This window comes from Megalops cyprinoides, chromosome 16, assembly GCF_013368585.1.
Source record: "Megalops cyprinoides isolate fMegCyp1 chromosome 16, fMegCyp1.pri, whole genome shotgun sequence".
In the NCBI taxonomy this organism is placed as follows: Eukaryota; Metazoa; Chordata; class Actinopteri; order Elopiformes; family Megalopidae; genus Megalops; species Megalops cyprinoides.
Genome location: NC_050598.1, coordinates 5,609,685 through 5,627,857, shown reverse-complemented (window position 1 = coordinate 5,627,857; position 18,173 = coordinate 5,609,685). Strand labels below are relative to the sequence as shown.

The 18,173-nt window shown below is 43.2% G+C and overlaps 1 protein-coding gene across 2 annotated transcripts in view; it reads right to left on the bottom strand.

The window, feature by feature from the left end:
* The window catches only part of slc16a13 (solute carrier family 16 member 13), a 40,376-nt gene that overhangs the window by 9,688 nt on the left and 12,515 nt on the right, over positions 1 to 18,173 (bottom strand). The window contains exons 1-3 of one of the 2 annotated variants that reach the window (XM_036547623.1): positions 14,517 to 14,565; positions 8,213 to 8,272; positions 71 to 280 (exon numbers count right to left, since the gene is read on the bottom strand). In XM_036547623.1, coding sequence (XP_036403516.1) covers positions 71 to 275 — 205 coding nt within the window. In that variant the 5' untranslated portion in view covers positions 276 to 280; positions 8,213 to 8,272; positions 14,517 to 14,565. Of the gene's footprint in view, positions 1 to 70; positions 281 to 8,212; positions 8,273 to 14,516; positions 14,566 to 18,173 lie in introns of those variants that run through there. The other variant, XM_036547622.1, reaches the window with a different exon arrangement.

Below are 18,173 nucleotides of genomic sequence, written 5' to 3'. Positions count from 1 at the left end.
AAGCCCCGCCCTCTTTTACTGGCCCCTCCCACTCCCACATACTCTATTCCCACCCCCTTCTCCTGCTCACTGATCAGCTGCTGCATGGCCACGCCGATGGAGGTTATCCAGGACACGGCCTGTGCGCTCTCCCCGAAGTACTGCACAAACTCCACGAAGAAGACCCCCAGGCTCCGGATCAGCCCGAACACCAGCGCCGAGGCCACGAACAGCGCCCCCACCACCACCCAGCCCCACCCTCCGTCTGGGCTCGCCTGGGGCTCACACTTGGCCATGGCCACTGCAGAGAGACAGAGGGAGAGAGAGAAAGAGAGAGAAAGAGAGAGAGGAGATACAGCAGGAGAGGGAGAAAGGGTGGGGAAGGAGGGAGAGACATTATTATTATTTGTGTGTGTAGCGAAGGGCAAGAGCAGTCACCCCACCCGGCCTTGAACCCGGGTCTAGCCTGGCGTTGCGGTCAAAGTCGCATGTTTGGTACCCTGTAGACCTGGGTTCGAGGCCGGGTGGGGTGACTGCTCTCGCTCTTTGCTACAGTGTGTGTATGTCTTATTACATTGATTATATCCTTGCATTGCTTGATGTATATACGTTTTCTCTTATCTTTAAGGTGCTCTTAGATCTGATTTAGCTCACATCATTGCTTTTGCCACACTGCTTTTGTTTGTCCTGCTAATGAAGTCACACTAAATTGAATTGAAGTGAACTGAATTGAGCTGAATGAAACTGAACTCAGAGAGAAAGAGAGAGTGTATGTGTGTAAAAAGGCTGGTGTGTGAAGGCACTGCATTGACTTTGGCTCAAAGTTCAAATCCTTTGAGAACCACCTTTAGTCATTTACACTACAATCATTAACTGTGTAATGCTATGATGGCTTCTGGCCTAGTGCAGCCATGGCACACATTCAAAATCAAATTGCTTATTGACTGTTTCAGTAACAATTTTGCCAAAGTTTTGCCTAACCATTCTTACAATCAGGCATACAACATGTACAAATAAACCAGTAATGATTAGGATAGAGGGATATAGGACTATGACAATACTATCAGATACTGTCAGCTGCTGTCTGTCCAGCTATGGCACTCTGACACAAATTGTGCAACAAGTGTTGCTGTCCATCCCTCTGCTAGACACATGGTCAATTATCCAACTTATGTTATCTGGTTCTTTAAAATTTTGAATGATTCTTGTAAATCGTCCGAAATACTTCTATTCTACTGTCTTTACAGTACCAGCTAAAAGTTGACACACTTTTCCTTCTTTATTTTTACCAGTTTCCACATTTCAGAATAATAGTTCAGACATCAAACCTATGAAACAACACAAATGGAATTATTCAGTGACCAAAAAAGGTGTTATAAACAAATCCAAACTATCTTACAGTGTAGATTTTTCAAAATAGCAAAAAAGAACTTTTTAAAATCACATTTTTGGAAAGAAATTCATACATTCATGATTTATATTTGTCTAAGAAAAAAATTCAAACATTTAAGCATAAGCCTTTAGATCAAAATGTCTTTCAATGCATGTTTCCCATTATTTTAATCAGGTATGTCCAAACCTTTGACCTCACCTTTCTCAACCTCACCATAGCCTTCATTTGGTAGCCATGGTTTTTTGTGCTTTTGTGTCTTTTTCAATGGCTAGAGTTATTACACAGTATTATGTCAGCAGTGCTCCACACAACATGGCAGTCATTAAAAATTAATCTAAATTACAGAAACCCATCTAACCCATCTAAGCTAATGAGTAGTGGTTTATGGCTTCCTGTAAACCTATGCTCCAAAACCTTTCTATTTTTAGCAAATAGCCAATGAAACATGGAGTACCTTAACATAACAATGTAACTGATATACAACAGTCTGTACCCAACTGGAGTGTTGCCTGCTTTTGATTTTGCACTTTGAACCATGCACAGTTACGCCAACATCTCACTCTCCAGCTCCACACTACCCACGCTTTGGACATGGATTTAACTGGTCGGCATCTGAACACATTTTTTTCCTATTCGACTTAAATGCTTGTGAAATGTGACATCTAAATTTGAAATGTTTGAAAATTGTTCAGTTTCTACTTACGTTTACAGACGTATTCTTTAGAATGTGTTCATGTCTCAGAAGCTTTGTGAGCAGGCACAGATTTAGCTGCAGAGACAGCTTGACACACTAACACACAAACACAAGATGCTTCATACACACCCATACACACACACATTCACACACACGATGCCCCATACACACTCATAAATACATACACAGACACACAGACAAAGTTCAAGTTATGTGACTCTATGTTTTGTTGAATTTGTATTATGGCTTTTTTCTGCTTTTGATGTACACATTGAGGTGAGGTTAATACTCAGCTGATGATTCCAAAAGTCAGGGTAAAAACAGGAGAACACATTTTCAGTGACCTATTTGGCAGCATTAGCAAACACAGAAATCAAGCCAAGACAGAGAAAAACCCCTCTGCTGAGTGGGAACAAGATGGCTTTCCTGTTCGATTTAACCATAGGCCCAAATAAATGTGTGAAATGATTATTTCTTTAGAGGGGATTCTACAGCCAGAAAAAAAAGCTACCTGTTGAACAAAAGATACCTTATAAAACCTGTTGTCTAACAAATCCCTACCAAATGGTTAAAGACTTGGCACCATGTCACACATACAGCCAAAGACTCGTCTGACAGTCACAGCTGTCGGAGCAAAGTATGTTCAAATTGCCCTATGGGGTTCTTCACTTCACTTTAAATGGGAACTGTCTCCTGCACATTAATGTAATGTAAATGCCAAAGTAAAGGTGCAAGTTTGACATGTATGTAGGGGGTGTGTGCATGGACCTGCACACAAACCTGTAGATAATATACTGACACACCAACCAATCAAACAAGAAATTCTCTGGATATGGTTTTTACAGTATTCCACAAGAATATGGAAAAATCCTTACATATATGCAAAAGTCATGCTAAAGTCTCAACAAAAGTCCAGCACAGGGTTTGAAACTCAGTGTGCTGGGTCAATAATTTGTGACTAGGATAATGTGCCAGCTATAATATTGCCTTTCTTAGCAATATGCCACGTGTGTGTGTAAAAGTTCTACAGTCCCTTCCGTTTGTTCTCTTGAACTTCTCAAAGAGAACAAATAGTGATCGATGTGAACTATCTGACCCCCTGATCCAATATATGCAAATACGCTGAAGGCCTACAAAATGAGCCTCCTTATCTTTGCTAGAGGTGGCTTTTTGTTACATTGCATTGTTACGTTATCCATTTGTATGGCTTCGTATTTACTGAAGTGTTTCAGGTTAAGCACCCCGCCCAAATGTACAACAGCAGTTTCCCACCTGGGGAACTGACACGGGCAAATTTCGGGTCACGCACTCTAAACCACGCCGCACTGCTGCCTTTCACAGATGTGCATTCGGTTTTCCGCAGAAGTAGGTCCGAGGATTATCCCTCCGAGAGATGCCCCCTGTGAAAGTGCAGCACTCCTGCGTCACGAGCATCAGCTATGCGTCACGAATGTAAAAGGCAGGAACAGTTTACACATCGACTTTAACGGCTCAAAGGCTGCTGAGCATGTTTCTGTTCAGTGGAATGCCGCAATTTTTTATGTCAGCTGCTCTGTGGGAGAGAGAACAGCAAGCTGGGTACAGACCTTCTGTAAGCCGCACAGTTACCTAACACATACAACAGCAGCTGCACAGCACTGGTTTGGGAAAGGAAGATCCATATGTTTCGAATTCTGGCAGACTGGTGTCCTAATGTCCCATGTCCTATGAGTTCCAAAGAAGTAATACACACTTTGGATTGGGTTTATTTCCATCTCTGATGGAAATTTTTGCGAGCGACATGTTTTCGATTTGTTACTGTCTAAATGTTGTAAAATGCTGTATATATTTAGTAAATGTGATGCTCATGGAAATAAGCTCCGCCCATCCAATATACATCCCAAAGCAGGATGGAAACATGGGCTTAGTAGCTTATGAGTGTGTCTGTGACAAGTCATTACCCATGGCAAGGCTGGTTTGGTTTTTTCTGTCATGAGAGCCAGGAACTGGAAAAAAACACAACTTGTCCCCGGAAAAGAACACCTGTTGTACTGTCTTTCCATTTTTGACTGGGCTTCCCTCAGGTGATCTCTGGCCAGCTGCACAGCAGGGCAGAGGCAGTCTTTAAACTCAGAGTGGCATCCCAGTGCCCCTTGAGCCCGAGAACGTCGTACTGAAAACCCCCAAGCTGTTTCACCACCTGCTCCCACAACCTCTTGGGAAAAAAACACCCAACATCAAACTTTGATTCTCGACTTGACGTCCTTTCCTTCTGGAAGGCTAACGTTGGCGAAACACCAGATGAATGCATCCAGAATGTTTCCTGCAGTGATGTTCCTCAGAGGGATAGTCCCATGTGAGCCGGGCAGAGGCGCTGTCAGATACCTGTCAGAGGGGCTGAGCAGGCTTTGCTGAGTCCACGCAGGTGCGGCCTTCATTATTATGTAATTGCCTTTGATTAAAATGAAATTCCGAGAGGCTTGTTTTTACTCGGGACTGACATATTTTGAGAGGGTAATCAAATGCAATTTGTGGGTTGCTGCTTCCCTTGGGGGATTTTAATAACTGAAACACCAACTGAAGACAGGCTGGCTATCAGCAATGGCTCAAACAGAGTAGAGGTCTTCCATTTTTGAAGAGAAGAGGCAATCTAATAACATGTGCTGTATATTTATGCTGTTACATAATAGTTTGGTCTTTTGCTGATTCTTTCAATCTTTAAATTCCGTTTGGCTTAGTAAGGAAGTACAACCTTAAGAGTGGGCTGAGCCCTAAAGCCTAGGTCTGAAACCTGCCGGCTCATACTCCAACAATGACTAACATCCCCCGGAGGCACAAACTAGCTTTGTTCTGCCTCGGTAGAGGTCCACATGTGATTTGTGAGGAGCCTGCGAGCTGCACCACTGGCATCACTGGAGAAGTGTCTGTCTGCCTGCGTCCACTTCACTGCAGTGCTCCCTGTGAACTGGCAGGTGTGGAAAATAGCCAGTGGCATATGAGTGCACTGGAGAATTGCCTTCATCTCACTTTAGTGCTCCTGGTGAGAGGAGTTGTAACGTACAATCTGTGATTCCGAAACAGGGTTGCAACAAAGCATAGCAAACAAAGCATATGTGTGTGTATATATATTTACTCTTTTTTAGAAATATAGCCAGCGTGGCCATTCAGACAAATGGATCACTGGTTTTCTTACCTGATTTCAACTGAATTTCGTTGATACAAGGGCAAAGAGTGATGTCAGAGCTTTGGGGCAGAGTGGACTTTTGCTCACCCTGCTCTGGTGCGAAGCAAACAAGGAAATGATGCCATACACTACTGTTGACTGCAACCACAACTGCCTTCAATTTTTTTTCTAAAAGACTGAAAAGGGAGTGAGTTTTAGCTACGCGGGTCAGAGATGTGTCGTTGACATTTCGGCTACCATCACATTGTGCTCGCTAGTCACTAAAAAACGGCTAATGATTATTATGACATAATAATAACCATTCGGTAGTTTCATCATTAATATCAATAATATTACCTTGGTTAGATTTATTATGCGCCCAACCAACACAGGAGCCCATCCGGACCTCATTAATACCAGGTGTTCACCCTTTCTTAAATTTCAGATTCGTAGAGGTCACCTTGCAGGAGATATATACCGCTGCACCTGAACAAGAATTTGCCCCTAGATTCTATGTGTCTCAGTGATCAGACATATGTGAAAAATGTGTATCATATAAATATGTATATACTGTATGTGCAGACATAAATATGTGGAAACAACAGCTTTTTCTGATAGGGCCATGTGTTTATTCTGTTCAGGTTTGCATCAGCTGCCTGAAGGGGTGAATGTGGCTTCTGGTCACAGCCCAGAATGCTCAGCCTTGCGTGTAAGTACTTGATTGTACGTATTATAAAACATAGCAAATTATTTATGTAAGTCTTACTTAAACTGTGACTACAGTGCACCTGTGCTTGGCATGGCCTGCACTAAAAACAAATACAGAGCAGGTCATGACAAAACGCACCTCTGCCTCAAGGGGACTGTCTGAGAACGATGTTCAGACTGCTATGGCCTTTGGTTTCCTTAAATGCCAGTTGTGTTGGGATCACCTTGCCGGCTGCTGGTGCTCTTTAAGCCACCCCGAATCGTACACCGTAGACCTCGTTTTCTGTATCAGTTCTGCATCATGAAAGGCTGTCTGAGTTATTCCTTCAGGAATCAGAGGTGCCCCCACCTCATCCCCTCTGATTTTTCTGGATACAGTGACTACAACATTTATAATGAATCTGTGCAAAATCTAAAGGTTTATATTCTTTGGACACAGAAAAACTGAGAAAATCAGAGCAGGTGAGGTGGGGGCTTGGATAATTTCTGAGAGCTGCTATCCATTCACTTTTGCTTTTTATCACTCAGATGTCATTTTTGTCCACTGAATCAGATGAGGCTATGTCTCTATTCTTTGTGCTATGCCTGCTCTGACACCTTCGAGAAGAAGAGAAGATCAAGCACTGCTAGCTAAACAAGCTTCATCCTGTCACTTTCTGCAGCCTCCCTTTGACCTTTGACCTTGTCCTGCTGTGTGACACTGCAGACAGACCCCAAAGTCACACCACTGTCTCTTGCATTTTTACCGGTGAGGAGCACTTCTACAAGCCGCGGTTTCTGCATCATGATTGGACAGACCAGTACGATCAGGACCCTCAAATAAAAAATAAGGTAACATCAAAAGAGTACTTCTGCCCCCCTGGCTCCTTCCAGCTTCTGTGTGTCCTGTCTGAGCAGTTGGGCTATAGTCACTGACAGTCACTGGGCCCAGTCCTCAGGTGACCCAATGCTCCAGACACTCTAGCAGCACAGAGGACTGCCAGAGGGAAGATGCTTCCCCATGTAATGATTCTATATATGGAAGTGTGGCTTATGAGTGGCTTCTTTTAATCATGGAATTCTTTGGCAGCCTCCTCAAATGTACATTCCATCAGGTGTGCATGCTCCAGGTGTGAGATTTCACTAGCTAAACCAGCGACTTCCTTCTCAACCCAATATGCAATTAAGACTAAGTCTTCTTCTGGGTTGTCTGGGTCACCTATCCAGGGGAAGGGCATTGTCGAAGGCCAGTTTCCCCCCTCTTTAATTTGGGGTAACCCATACATGGAGCAGCACTGCACATGGGTGTTGTTGCTTTGGGTGTCCAAAACTGGCTGTGTCATTTGCTGAAAATGCCTGGGGGGCACAGGGGCAGAATAATCTGGTTTGAACAGGGGTGGGCAAGTCGGTCAGAATTCCCTTATCTCACCTCTTTCAAATACACTTGCGACTCATCAGGGGCCTGCCAATTCCTCAGACACCCATCAGTGATGTAGCACTTATTCTCCAATTATTGCCCATTTCACTGCAGAATACTGTGAGACTCGTACTGTGAAAAACAGCCATTGGCTACTTGTGAGTGTATCAGAGGGTTGTGTTCAGCGCAGAGGTCGTTGCAGTGAGACGAGCCTAAAGTACAACCGCCAGCTCCAAAAAACAGGCTTGCATAAAGGGGAAAGAGCATTAAACGCAACAATTTTCAAAGAAAATCCATAGTCTGTCTTATGGTGAAAAAAGTGTTTGCTAAGATGAACATTAAAGCAAATGCAGCTTTCAGTTGTAGTTTCACAGAAACAATTCCACTGCTGCTGACATATTATGCACGTGTTGGTATGAAGCCACTTTCTTTTATAACACCCTCTCCTGGGGACGGGGATGAACGTGTGTGAAATGAACTACAGCAAATCTGAAAAATCTGCGTGACGTGTGATCACAGAACTGAAAATGCTCTGCCACATCTCCGCTTCCTGTCTCTGGCTGCCTGGAGATGACTGCAAACAAATCAGGCAGCTCTGTGCTCATTCAATTCAGTTTCAATTCAGAAAATTTGTAGAAAAACGACAAAAAAAGACATACAACTTTAAAAAAGAACAAAAGATAGAGTAACATAACATGACTGTGAATGTGTGGGTGTATGAGTGTGTATGGGGCAATGTGTTTGTGTGTGTGTCAGTATACTGTACACTTTCTGTGCTCTTTCTCTCTGTGTCTACAAAGGCCTCAGTGAGAAAGTTTCCAGAGCTAATACCCTGTCCAACTTGACTTCCACCGGATGATCGAAGTGGATAAATCTAGCCTAGCAGACTTTAGGTCTTACCTGTGTGGTCTGGAAAGGCGTGGTCACAGTCTACCCTGGAGTCTGATGCAGCAGGTGGAGCTGAGGGAGACAGACACAGATCAGTGTTTTTTAGTCCTCCTCTACAGGCTGATAGTGCTGATCACACAGGGCACAGACAGACATACAGGAAACAGCAGACACACACAACAGTATGCTAAAAACACAAGGCTTTCTGTCCACCACCCATGTAATCCTATGAGAAGACCATTTCAGGTCATTTTAATTCTGTCGGTGAAAAATCTCACCCATTCATGGTAAAAGTTACCAAGCTGTTCAAAGGATGCCGCGGATTGTTTTTGGCAAACTGCTGCGATCTTTTGAAATTACAGGACAACTTCCTTGAAGAGGAAGCTTACAGTAAGTCAGTTATTGGCATTCTATTGGAGTCAACAGCGCTCCGCCTTCCTCCAACCAGTCCTGTACCTTGTTTAGTGCAAAAGTGATTACTGACTATAACATCAAGCCTGTGGACCTGCCCCAAAATAACACTGCTCCGTCTGATGTATGCTGAGAAAACCCTGGCCTTCTGGCCTGTGGGCTGTGTTAAGTTTGACCTCTTTACCTTGCTGCAAAGGTTAGGTCGGTGCTTCTCTGACACAGAGGTCTTGCTGTCTGTCAGAGGTTAATTATAATAAACAGTACATACCAACAGAGACATTGACAGCAACTGACATGAAATGTGGGGCATGTGGACACCACATGCTCGACTCCTCACACTAGAACTTTAAAACACTCTTTATCTCTTCTAAGTTTTAGGTTACTCTGTGGGGGGTTTCAGAGCTCAAACAAGAGGCAACATGCAAAACATTAAGGCAAAACACAGAAGTATTGATAACATTCAAATGCCTTAGGCAATTGCCAAAACCACATGCATACATACTGAGAACTCCCATATACGTACACAAACAAAAACAATGAACACTGCACACATATCACTGACTTGCCATACACAACCAAAATGAAGCTCAATCCTCAGACAGGCGCACTAGTTAAAGGTGGTAATACTCTACACAGATGAGCACATACCTGAAACATGACAGCGTAAACAGTAACAATAGCACTACTCCACCGCAAAAGCAAAATTAAAATTAATTTCTCTCCTGCCATCTCCTTCTACGCAATACTGTATGTACTGGAAAAGGAACTGAAGAGAACAGGGAAATGCTGGCATCAGCTAGTCTTTTTCTGACTGACAAGCAAACCTTGTCACTTGACAAGAATTCACGTACAAGGAAGCTAGCAACCCTGTGCCCTAATGAGGAGCCTCTTTGTCTGGCTCATTGTGATCGCTTGCCTGTTCAGTTTCTAAAGCAGCGCTGGTATAAGGCGAAACCACCTGGCAATACCTTAGCCAATTGCGCTTTCCTGCATACTCTTGTTACAGAAACTGTGTGTGTCGGCAAAAATGTCTACAGTTTCCAATTGTAAAACGAAGGCAGTAAACAAACTTGGAGTTAAGTTTTGCTCCCATGTGAGGAGCAAGCTACTGTATGCATACCTATCTGCAAAATAAGTTAACTGTGGAATTGTCAACCTTGCAAAAGTCAAGTAATAACCTGAATAAATAAATCAAGTCAAAACTAAAATACTGGTCTTGACTTGAATGATGCTGGGCTTGTCTGTATCTCCACCATGGTGTGTAGCACCTTATGGTTCAGAGTAAATTGGTCTCCTGAGCTTTGTCTTTTTGGGCTTTTTTCCTATATTTGTGCAGCCCTCTAGTGGAAACGCAAATTGAATTTATTACACTCATCTCACTGCGACAACTGTGCTTGTGCAGGTGCGCTGGGGAGCAGCAAATGCAGTCCTTGCACCATTTGCACACCGACAGTGATTATTTTCCACACTGAAAGTCACCTCATGCACTAGTGGGCTAATCGCCTACTGGAGGAATGGGCATGGCTTTGCTGATGTCATCTGCCTGGTCAACGTGACACAGGACACCCAAGAGCAGCAAGATGAGCAGCCCCCATCAACCTACCCACCCTCATCGACCACAGAATGCGGTCATCGCCAGCTGACGACATGGCTGGGATCGATCCTGGGCTGTAGGACTCAGCTTGTGCTCGTTGTGAGAGCCTTAGCCACCAAGCTACTCAGGAGCCCCTGAGCTGCACGTTTGAGACTTCAACAAAAATGCTCAACTGACATGGGCACATTTCATTCCATATTCGACCCCACCCAATGTCATTAACCTCATCATTCTGTGAGTGGGCTTATGAACTTACAAATGTTATTACTATTAAAAGCTACTACTAAACATGTATCTGTGCGTCTTCAGTTCAAGGTTGTTCTGAATTCACGCGTGGAACTGCCAGCAAACCTATTACATCACATTACATTGACATTATCGTCACTCAGATGGTTCTCTCCAGAGTGACTTACAAGGTGGGAGTTAAAAGTTTATTTCATAAAGTGGCATAAAAAGTTGTATAAACAGGACACTACTGACCACATTCTAACATGGAATAGTGCCAAACAGCGCTGAGATCACAAGTGTGTGTCTGGTTCTATGCGTTAGTGCAAGGCAATACATGTATAAGTTCATGGCCTTAATTAAGAAAAATCCCCATTCACTATAGTGGAACCAAAGTCTTCAAAGATCAGCCTGGAACTGAAGATGAAAAAGACAAGTGTTTTGACAGTGCTTGTGAAAGTCTTCACTGGCTAAAAAGCCTTTAAGCACTTAATGCTTGGCAAGATTATCGACTCCTTGTTTTCTAACAGTGTGTGCGTTTGTAAGCAATTTCTTGGATTTCAAAAATGACATCAAGACAAATGAGTCCATTCCACCATTAATACACCTATGGTCTTTAGGCCTTTGCTTCAAGCTACCAGCATGGAGAAGCCTTTTCATCATAGATAAATGCTAGGACTATTACATTCCATTGCTCCAGGGCACCCCAAAACAGATTGGCTTAGCACCAAAGCCAACCAGTGCCATCTTTCCAATAACACGCATTTGTGCATCTGTGCACCAATTTCGGAAATGACTAGCAGCACAAGCTCTTTAATGCACACATGAGGCACTGAATTATTGCATGAACACGAATGTGAGTGACTGTGGTGTGTGAACAAGGAAGTCCTCAGAGCACAGACCACATCCCCTGCAGCCCCAACATTCCACTGTGGAAGGTCAACTATCCCCAAACCCCTCCCCCTGCCTCAATGCCTGTGACTCTGACCTTTCAACCACTTGACCCCATCTTGCTGCTCACTTTCTGCAGACGGCTTCTTTACCAGGGATAGTACCGAAGATGTCTTTACAATACCATATAAATGGGTCAAAGCTACAACTGCTGACTGGCATTTTAGATGGGAAGCAGTTCTGCTAAAGTGCAGTCTAGTGTACAGATTGGCTACTTTTCTTCACCTAGGCACAAATGACTCAATCAATTCATTTGCAACTTTAATACATTCTTTTAGAGCCTCCTCCACTTCTACTTAACAACAACAGTGCCAACTAAGAAGGGGTGATGGTGAGCGTCAGCAACTTTCGAGAAAGGGACATCTGTCCCCCAGGGGACATCAAGCATCTCGGGAGGAAGGGCTCCACATGCAGCTGGCTGTCACCCACGGCTCCTTTCTTGCTGCTGGAACGCAGAAGCTGGCTGGAAGGCTGGACAAGGAAAGGCTTGCCAAGCCCTTGCCTTGCCCTCCGCGAGCTTGAGGGTAACCCCTCGGAACTGTCAGAATGGTTCTGGTGGATTGGGCAGATGGAAGGTACCTCTTGCTTTTCCAGTGACCCCTGACACTTGTCTGCTTGCTGTCAGCAGTGGATAGGTGCCAGGGGTCATGAACCAGCAAGTTCACGCTAAACTGGTCCCTTGTTTTTCTTGTAGACAGCTTGAAGCTGTCTTGGTGGTGGTTGCTGCAAATATGAGGCTAACACAATACTAACTAAGAACCAGTTGTGAATAAAAAAAAGACTTCATAAACTTCTCCATTAAAAAGTACCGGGTGGACCCATGACCTGGGAGATGAATCTGGTTCCATGCAACAGTGTAAATCTCCATAACAGCTGTAAAGGTGTGTGATTGAGTGAAAGGGTTGGGGACTCAGTTTAAAAGTAACTCATCTATAGTGCAGGCTGAAACTATTTCAATTCAATTAAATTTTATTTGTATAGTGCTGACCCCCTGAAAGCAAGCCCAGAGCAGGGATAGGAAACAAATAGAAAACAGTGATTAGGGGATGTTAATTGCAGGAATGGAAACATAAAGGCATAAAGGCAAAGGGGGGAACAGAGGGGGGAAGAGGGATGCATGTGTGTAATAAAAAAAAATCCCAGCAGATATGCACTATGGCAGCATACCTAAGGGATGGGAGTGACAGCAGTGACCACTTAGTCCACCAGAGGCTCTATGATCAATGCCAGCACTGTGCCTTGTCCCTCAAAGGATTTGAAATAAAGATACGTTTTTAGCCTAGACTTAAAGGTGGAGAGAGAATCTGCTCCCCGAACTTCAGTGGGTAAACTGATCCACAAAAGAACTGTTTGAGGTTTAAAACCAGTTGTGTCATCCAACAACGACCTGGATCAGAAAAAACTGGCTCAGTTCCACCAGAGATGGGTCGGGCCAGAGCTTCCCTGTCTCACCGCTCTCAGGAGCCCTGCAATCACTCAGGTGCCTGCTAATTGTTCGCATTATGTAAGTGGAATAGCACCTGCATCACTGTGGTACGCTGTGTGACTTGTAGTGTGAAAAATAGCTGTCAGTAGCATTCAAGCGTATTGGAGGATTTCATTCCTCTTGCCTCAGCTCTCCTGTACAACTGCAGATGTTTTCACGGTGAGATGAGCCTCATGTACAACTGGTGATTCCAAACAGGGTTTCATGATATGATGAGCTCATGGTCCAGCAATGCACTAAGCGGTGTGCTATCCTCTACAGCCCCAGGGTCCCCTGAGCCTACCTGATATTAATGCCGCAGGATGTAATCACCTGCCGTCAGGACCCTGACTGCTCCTGTCCAATAAACTACCCTCAACAAAACTTTCTTAGCAGTGTTTGACTTGACTTTTGCCGCACTCAGAAGAACTCAATAATGATAATATTACCATTTTAATAATAATAATACCAATTTGTAAGGAAAATGCAAAACCTGCTTCAGTGTTCTTGGATGGTCACCTAATACAATCAAAACTAATTCAATTATCAAGGGGTTTAGAGACAAAGTTGATTGGCATGCCTTGATGTTGACAATGACCATTTGGTTGCCTTCCACACCACACCCTTTGTTGCTGTATTAGGTGCGATACCCCTGTCCCTTCCCGTGAGCAGGATGAAGGAGGAGACTCTGTGGAGCCTCGAGAACCTTACACATGTAAATGTCCATTTGTTTCTCTGCCATCCAATCAGGGACAGGAACTTGCATTTTATTTCAGGTTTGTACCCATACAACATCATTTTGTAATTGATCTGCCTTGCTTTTACCTGGTATGTTTCATACTGTAATTAAACACTAGTTTTGCTTTGTTATTAAATTGCTATTAACCTAAACTTTGGAACTACGAGTCTTACTTCACAAGAAGGAAAAATCCCTACAAATTACTATTATTATTATTATTATTATCATTATTATTACACCTCCTTGTTAAACTAATGTTTTCCTGCAATCACGATTTTTGCAAGAACTAATTTCACAAACTACAACAATTAAACAGAGGTGTTAATTCATTTTCACGGGGACTTAGGAGCCGCTTTTGAACCCAAAGTAGTGTCATGTCAGACTGGACCAAACGCCTTACATCGCGTGCCTGCGTAAACACCGCGCACTAGTGCGCATTGACAACAAAGACAACAACAAAAACTAGTGGCACGGATTGGTCATCTTGAAAGCTTCACACTACAACGCCGTCCCGTAAAATACCCGCAAGTCCACCTTTTGGCTATCAGTGAATGCGATTTTTTTCACAACCGCGAACTTAATTTTAGTGGTACAGTACAATCTCGCTCCTTTCCATCTATTATGGTGCGTATGTCAACTTTTTTCCTGAGTCCCTCCCGCAATGTTAGGTAATTCTGTGGCGCTAAATACTCTTTGTTGTAGTTTGGCAAATATTAAAATCACTCTTTCAAGGCGAGTTTATCTTGATAAACACTCTTGCACGGTGATATCTTACTCGGTGCTGTTATAATACTAATTACGTCCCTATGACAAGATTTGTACTCAATAACGCAACACGCTCACAACGATCATTATTGCCTGTGATTGTTTAAAGTCCGAAACTAATTTTTCTATATCTACAAATTATAAGAGCTGTAGTGTGCATACTCACGTCATGTAGATACAGACGCGCGGTGTGTGCTATAGGTGTGTCTGACGTAACATTGCAGAATCTAACACCGTATTTCTTCCTGACCTTTCTGCGAGCTGCACTCGGTGTACTGAAGAGGCGCTTCACTTGAACGACCCGGTGACAGCCAACACTGACATGCCGTGCAAGACAAATCAGGCTTCCAGTCCACTACTCCACTGGACTAGCCTAATATGCATCGGGCACGCCTCCCCTCCAGACCCGCACACCTTCAACGTGGCACGCCCACTCTCCAGCTCGTCCAGTCAGAACCGACTGGAATGTACAATTAATCAGCATGTCGGGACTGGAATGCTGACGCTTTGGCACATTACCATGCAAACCCTATGGGGAACGCGTAGCTAGTTACATCTCCTAGTCACGTTCTCTTAAGCCGCATCTCCAGAACGTAGAAGGATCAGTGTCGCAGCGGATCTCGCAGAAACACACGACAGAGTGTGTTTTACTTAAGAGTGAACAGCTCCAGCGTCCCTCGTCTCACCGCAAGCTATCATCAGCTTTGTCAAGACAGCAAAGCGCATGAAAAAAAAAACACGAAAAACATTAAAAAAAAAATTCTTACAGCTATGCCAAAGAAGCAGCATGTTTATATCTGTATATGTTTGTATCACAGCCTATTTTGCAACGAGACAGGGGCCGTAACATTTTCAAATTACTTTCTGAACATGGTTGTCACACTTAAAATTTGTTTATCTTTAAATGTGTGTCTCACTTGTGGGTATGTAGGTCAAATCAGGGGCAATTATGGCCCAACTCATTCCAGACATTATATAAGTAGGCAACATACAAACGCTACACGTGTTGTCAAAGAAGCAACGTTTGGCACATGTTTAACTAACCACAAGTGAAAGACTAAAAAGGATTCAGTGAACGGGACCTTCACGAGATCATCTCTTAGGCCCCGTTTACACTTGGCTTTAAAATGCGCCTTGGGCAATCGAATCACAAGTAGACAGCGCCAAATACAAGTGTAAACGACCACCAAGACGCATTGTGATCCGATCACTCAAACTGGGACGCATTTGACCACATATCTTTTGTACTGTAAACGCTAATGCGTCATGATGCGCCTCCGACAAGGACGTAACAGGAAAATACATCATCAATGCAGGACGTGGTGGTTGTTTTGGTGACAGCGCGCCAACGCTCGAAAAAATGCTTTTCTAACATTCTTCCTTCTTCGTCTTGTCCTGCGTTCTTTTGCAAGTCGGAAATGACTTTGTCCTGCCAATCTCAACAGTTGGAATAGCCCGTACGTGTTTATTAGTTCTTGAAACATTTTTGTTTTCTTAGCTAGCCCGTGCTAAACAAATCTGGCGCTTGTCTGGCGACAGAGACTGACGTAATAACTGTAGGCAGGGTGACGTAGGCAGTAACGAAATCTGAACACAAGTGGTCAGCTGGACACCTTGGAGACGCATGATGCGAGACTCAGGTGTGAACAGCGATGTGTGAAAACATGAGAAACCTGTTGTTAGCATTCTATTTTAAGCACATCAGACAAGCAAAGAGGCCTTCTTGAGATGTCAGACCATGTCTGTCAATTCCACCATCTCTGAAACTCAAGGAGACAGGAAAACCATATGGACAAAATATCCCTTCCAGTTTTGTAAATATACACAGTGTAGCTAAAAATAGAGCTTTTAAGGACTGTAGCACTGACATTTTCTGAAAGGTCTGTTATGATCTGAAAACAGGCACTGCATACAGCTCCTACATGTGGATACTTCAATTTCCTTATTTTGGGTTTGATTAAAATCACATGAAATGAAAGAAAACTGAATTCAATATGAAAGTTCTTTTAACTGACAAATAAATGCCATTGTAACTTTTTCAATACAAACACAATTATTTTCACTAATTTCTGAAGATCACTGAACTCTCCAAACTGCATGAAAAACATAGAATAACACTTGGATTTAACTGTGTAAGGAAAATGCAAAACCTGCTTCAGTGTTCTTGGATGGTCACCTAATACAATCAAAACTAACTCAATGTTGACAATGACCGTTTGGTTGCCTTCCACACCACACCCTTTGTTGCTGTATGAGGTACGATACCCCTGTCCCTTCCCGTGAGCAGGATAAAGGAGGAGACTCTGTGGAGCCTCGAAAACCTTACACACGTAAATGTCCATTTGTTTCTCTGCCATCCAGTCAGGGACAGGAACCTGCATTTTATTTCAGCATTTTATTTCAAGTTTGGGTATAAAAGCTTGTACCCATACAACATCATTTTGTAATTGATCTGCCTTGCTTTTACCCGGTATGTTTCATACTGTAATTAAACACTAGTTTTTGCTTTGTTATTAAATTGCTATTAACCTAAACTTTGGAACTACGAGTCTTACTTCACAAGAAGGAAAAATCCCTTCAACTGTGAGTCATTGTTAAAGACAAAAGCTGTTTGAACCTCAAACTGAGGCAATTGACCTGGGGGCAGTGAAAATGAACAGAATGCCAAAGCTCAAAAAAGAGGTTATGCAATATTTCTGGGAGCATACTGTATCATAAATACATTAGAGCTCATAACTGTGTTTGCCAAACTCCAAGGAATACAAGTATGCATTTTGTGATTTCAATTCCAAAATGGTTTCAATGCTCCTGTGACTGTTGCTTGTGTTCTGAAACTCTGCATTTTACAGTTGATGCAATGAAAACCTGAGCCTGTCTGGGCTGTAGTCAAAGGCAACGGTACATTAACCTGTGTTTTACGCATTACACACAAGTACTTTCTCATCAGACACACATGCTTCTGGGCAAGACAGAAAGGCAGAAGTAAGGATATTTAGGTGTTGTCGTTGGACCGTGGCTGAGTAATGTCAGCCTATCACTGGTAAGCAAAGCCCTGAGGCAGAGACATTATGACACGGAATCCCAAACTGAAATAAAAGACATTCTTTCCAAACTGAGTAATAAAATACCCTGAACTATGCATCTCTCTGCTAGGTAGGCTATGTTTGAATGTAAGCTTGCCATTATGCCACAAGGCTCTTGATAGGCTTGCTAAGGCTCCAGTAATTTCTGTTAAAAAAACCTGTTAAACATGGCTATGGGAGCATTTATCTGCACGGATCAAATACATGTTTACAGAGGAGAAACCTGGATTTAGACAAACTCTGCTGAGGTTAATCAATTAGGATGAGCTACACCATACCTGGACCTAACACAACACCTGGACCATTGCTGCACCATCCACTCTCAGAGGGAGGGTCCTCACTCATAACCTGTCCAAGGCCAACATGCAATCCCCTGTCCACCTCACTGGGTGTGCAATGGGACTGTTGTGATGAACTGATGCCTTATATATGCTGTGCCATTGATCCAGAAGCCTCTCAACCACCTTTTCCCAGGGTTAGGAAATAAATTTTTATTTTTTTCCAAAATGGCCTGGGTTTTCTGGGCTTTTTTATTGCCTCTGGAATAAATGCATATGCAGCGCTTTTTGACAATCTCACCTGTAAAAATGTGATATAACATAGAAAATTTGACTTTGGCAGGTAAATTCCAAAACTTTACTCTGTGACACAAACTCATTCTTAATGAACTGAAGCTCTGGGACTAAGCATTTGACAGGTGTTGGTTTTCGGTGAAATTGATGCACTCTCACTAAGAAAAC